The following is a 4,982-nucleotide window of genomic DNA, read 5'->3' as shown; positions in this document are numbered from 1 at the left end:
GTCTGCGTGACTCTTTGGCTTAGAAAGGTCCCTCTCTTGCTCAGGATACGGGACCGAGCTAGTTCTGCAAGGGATGCGGAGGCCAAATGGTAGTAGAAAGATTAGTAGAGTGTTCCCTCGCTACTTCACAGTTCACTTTTCGTGGACTCGCTGTTTTGCGTTTTTCCTTCCTTGCTACTCACCGGGCCAAGTCCAGGTTCTGCGGTGAGTAGCGAGCAAGTAAGGGAGGACGGGTGAGCGAGCAAGGGAAGGCCGCAAAGGCAGAAGCAGCGTGAAGTGACGTGAAGAGGTGGCCAGGCTCCTGCTTCTGCCGCTGCTTCTGCCTTTGCCGCCTTTCCTCCCTCACTCACTCGCTACTCACCAGGCCGGGTCTTGGTGGCAGAACCAGGACTCGACCCGGTGAGTAGTGAGGGGGCGGGGAGTGAGTGAGCGAGAAGGGTGACAACGGCGGCGGCAGCTGCAGAAGCCTGGCTGCCTCTACCAGGATGGCTCAAAAAATGAGGGAGATAGAAGTCCCTCAAATTTCCCCACTGACAGTGATGTTTTCCCTATTGCGCATGCGCGACCACCATTAACGAAGTACTTACGAAGATTCGTAAGTTTCATTAGTTCCAAAATTTTGACCACCAAATTTTTGGAAAGACTTTAGAAACAAAGTGCCAGAAACCCCTTCAAATCCAGGGAGAGCGGGTTGAGCTCCCTCTGTCAGCTCCAGCTTCTCATGCAGGGACATGAGAGAAGCCTCCCACAAGGATGGTAAAACATCAAACATCCAAGCGTCTCCTGGGCAACGTCCTTGCAGGCAGCCAATTCTATTACACCAGAAGCGACTTGCAGTTTCTCAAGTTGCTCATGACACTGCTCAACCCAAAAATAGATAGTGATGCATCCCCCCAATTAGTATCTTACAGATAAAGTTGGCATCTTCACCTCCTGTTGTAACACTGAAAATGTAAAGATTTGTTCCATATTCTCCACGAGACAACAACATCACCTTTTATACCAATCTGCATAAAAATAAGAGAGAGGGAGAGAGTTCTTCCTTTTGCAAATGGTAGACTTTACTTTTTGGGGAGGAAAGAATGCCTGAATGCGACTGACACAATATTTACACAGGACTAAATTTGAAGAAAGTGTGCAAATAATGAAAAGGGGGAGGAAGCCCTGTGTGAGAGACATAGAAAAACAGGGCAATGTGTTGGCAATAGATTCCGCTAAAACAATGTTTTTCAACCTGGGGGTTGGGACCCCTGGGTGGGTCACAAGGGGGTGTCAGAGGGGTCGCCAAAGACCATCGGGGAAACTGTTTTCTGTTGGTCATGGGGTTCTGTGTGGGAAGTTTGGACCAATTCTATCGTTGGTGAGGTTCAGAATGCTCACTGATTGCCTATTTTTCCCCAAACTCCACCAGTATTCATATTTGGGCATATTGAGTTTGGTCCAGATCTCTGGATGTAGGTGAACTACAACTTCAAAACTCAAGGTAAATGCCCACCAAACCTTCCAGTATTTTCTGTTGGTCATGGGAGTTCTGTGTGCCAAGGTTGGTTCAATTCCATCATTGATGGTGTTCAGAATGCTTTTTGATTGTAGGTGAACTATAAATCCCAGCAACTACAACTCCCAAATGACAAAATCAATTCCCCCCTCCTCCCGACACACATACCAGTATTCAAATTTGGACGTATTGGGTATTTGTGCCAAATTTGGTCCAGTGAATGAAAATACATCCTGCATATCAAATATTTACATTATGATTCTTAACAGTAGCAAAATTAGAGTTATGAAGTAGCAATGAACATAATTTTATGGTTGGGGGTCACCACAACATGAGGAACTGTATTAAGGGGTCACAGCAATAGGAAGGTTGAGAAACACTGCTCTAAAAGAGCTGCCTAAATACCCTAAAGGTACCAGATTCCTTCTGGTCTTGCAAGTTAAGCAGGTCCAGCCCTGGTTTGTACTTGGATGAGGCTCATCAACCAATCCCAGGTGCTTTAAGTTCTTATTTCAGAGGAAGGAACTGGAAAAGCTATATCTGGGTATTCCTTGCCTAAGAAAAGCCTGTGAAATCTGTATGTTCATGAGTGACGTGAAGGCACATGCACAAGATTGGACTTGGTCTCTTTTCCTCAAGTACTGCGGACTAGAACTTTCAGAGAATGGGGAAATGTAGGTTCCTGGAAAGGAATAAAAGGTAGCCAGGATCCCCCCTTTAGATCCCTGAATGGCAGGAGGTTGGATTAAGTGTTCCATGTGGTCCCTTCCAACTCTATTATTCTATGTTTCTATGGTTCTATGAATGCAGCAGGCAATGCCTTTCCAAAGGCTGACAGAGTTCTGCTGAGTCACTACACTTTTTTTCTGCCGAATCACTGGTATGGAAGCGAGCTGGACTTCTGGCAGGCCAGGCCCCTCCAAATGGCCACAATCCAAGTCAGGAAGAGGTAGGTGGCCAAAAAGGTCTAGGAGACAAGAAACGGCGAAGGGAGCAGCATAGATTTCGTTCTGGGGAACGAAGATTTGAGAGCTTACACCAGGAGCCCTCTAATTGTGGCCCTCCAGCTGTTTGGGCCTCCAACTCCCAGAAGCTCTAACAAGCTTGCTCAATTTTCAGATCCATCATTGTTTCAGTCCACGGTGCTCTCTTGATGTAGATGAACTACAACTCCAAAACTCAAGGTCAAGGCCCACCAAACCCTTCCAGTATTTTCTGATGGTCATGGGAGTTTTGTGTGCCGAGTATGGTTCAATTCCATTGTTGGTGGAGTTCAGAATGCTCTTTGATTGGAGGCGAACCATAAATCCCAGGAACTACAACTCCCAAATGTCAAGGTCTATTTTCCCCAAACTCCACCAGTGTTCACATTTGGGCATATTGAGTATTCATGCCAAGTTTGGTCCAGTGAATTAAAATCCATCCTGCATATCAGATATTTACATTACGATTCATAACAGTAGCAAGATTAGAGTTATGAAGTAGCAACTAAAATAATTTCATGGTTGGGAGTCACCACAACATGAGGAATTGTATTAGGGGGTTGCAGCATTAGGAAGGTTGAGAAACACTGGACTAGATGGTCCCTGGGGTCCCTCTGTACTTTTTGTGTTTCCTAATTCTGCATCTTTGAGGTAATGCCCTTGTGGTCTCTCTTCCACTTCTGTGGGCCTATTATTCTACGTCTATGAGCATTGTGTGATTGTCATGCTAAGAGCAGCTGCTGCTAGAACCCGCTGGGCCACATCATGTCAAGTAGCACCCATTGAAATAGCACCAGTGATGGCCCCCTCCCTACCTGTGCTCATCCCTTGCATGTTCCTGCAAAAAGAAATATTCAGCAGCATCACCACAGAAGAGATCCCATAAGGTGTGTCCACTCCCTGGTTTGGCTTCAAAGGGCCCATCACTTGTATACTTTTGAGTGTAGGTTGAGGCTGATGGGCAGAAAAGTACCTACAGCGAAGGCACTGAGTCCATAGGGAACCCAAAGTCCCAGAGGAGGAGGAACAGTGTCATAGAAGAGCATGCCATTGGCTGTGCTTCTTCCCCCTGAGTACACTAAGTAATGAGTAAACCAGTCTGCTGCAGGGAGAGGCACCTGCTTTTCCACTTCCATCACCATATTTGCATATTTGCAGAAAAAGGCCTTCAAGTCGTTGCTCAATTCAAGAGAAATCCGACAGCAAAGGAGGAAGTGTTTTGGGCCAACTTCTGATCAACCCATCAAGGCATCCTTTGTACCTGAGGTCAAGGCTTGGAGAAGACAGGCTCCAATGCTCCATACCAACAATAGGACCTTTTTGGCTCTACGAGGCCTTCTCCTGGCTCCTCTGTCCTTGGCCCTCCTCTTGCTCCTCCTCCTCTTCCTCCTTCCGCTGGTCGTTCCAATCCTTCAATCCTTCGGGGAGGGAGGTGTCTTCCTCTAGGCTCCCGGTTCCCTCCACAAACTCTTCGTAGGTGGACTTCTCCGCAAAGGGCCTTGGACCCAGCAGCTCCACCATGTCGGCTTTCTCCAGCACCTCCTTCTCCAGGAGACGCTTCCCGACCTGCCAGGAAGAAGAAAACAGTCGCTCAATAGGTTGCTGTGAGTTTTCTGGGCGGTATGGCCATGTTCCAGAAGCATTCTCTCCTGACATTTCACCTAATACTGGTAGACCACTCTAACAACCACCATATCAGACTACACAGAGAATATATAAGAAACACAGATATCTATTGCTAAGATACACAAAGTATTATATTATTGTTGTTGAAACTTCAAATATAGTGTCATATGACAGGTTTATTACTTATATACGCAATATAGAGGAACAGCTTCTCTTTGTCATGGATAAATGTCTATATTCATGTAGATAAACATAATAGACCAATCTGTCTGATGATTTAAAGCAGGGGTCCTCAAACTAAGGTCCGGGGGCCGAATATGGCCCTCCAAGGTCATTTACCCAGCCCTTGCTCAGGGTCAACCTAAGTCTGAAATGACTTGAAAGCACACAATAACAACAACAACAACAAAACAATCTCATCAGCCAAAAGCAGGCCCACACTTCCCATTGAAATATTAATAAGTTTATATTTGTTAAAATTGTTCTTCATTTTAATTATTGTATTGTTTTAAAGTGTTTTTGCACTACAAATAAGATATGTGCCAAGTGCATAGGAATTAATTCATAATTTTTTTCAAATTATAATCCAGGCCTCCAACAGTTTGAGGGTCTGTGACCTGGCCCTCTGTTTAAGAAGTTTGAGGACCCCTGATTTAAAGAGACACTTGTAGATGTTTTGAAGGACTATTTGTAGCATCCAAGGTTGTGTCAGAGAAAAATTCTACACGGTGACCAGGTTACAACAAGGTATCCCGGGTGTAGTTCCTTGTTTCGGAGTTGGTGAAGATAACCCCTTCTTCAGGTAATGAATTCTTCTTAATATATCAACAGGAGACAAGTCTCTGGTACTACAATTACATGTATGAAAAGAACAA

The 4,982-nt window shown here is 45.3% G+C and overlaps 1 protein-coding gene across 1 annotated transcript in view; it reads right to left on the bottom strand.

Moving 5' to 3' along the window:
• Positions 1 to 1,036: 1,036 nt before the first annotated feature.
• Positions 1,037 to 4,982, bottom strand: part of LOC132783301 (mitochondrial inner membrane m-AAA protease component AFG3L1-like) — a 28,272-nt gene continuing 24,326 nt past the window's right edge. The window contains exon 16 of the mRNA XM_060788435.2: positions 1,037 to 4,047. Within this exon, the coding sequence (XP_060644418.2) occupies positions 3,808 to 4,047 (240 nt within the window). The 3' untranslated portion in view covers positions 1,037 to 3,807. The remainder of the gene's footprint in view (positions 4,048 to 4,982) is intronic.

Source organism: Anolis sagrei, chromosome 8, assembly GCF_037176765.1.
Source record: "Anolis sagrei isolate rAnoSag1 chromosome 8, rAnoSag1.mat, whole genome shotgun sequence".
Taxonomy (NCBI): Eukaryota; Metazoa; Chordata; class Lepidosauria; order Squamata; family Dactyloidae; genus Anolis; species Anolis sagrei.
This window is presented reverse-complemented; position numbering and strand designations above follow the sequence as displayed.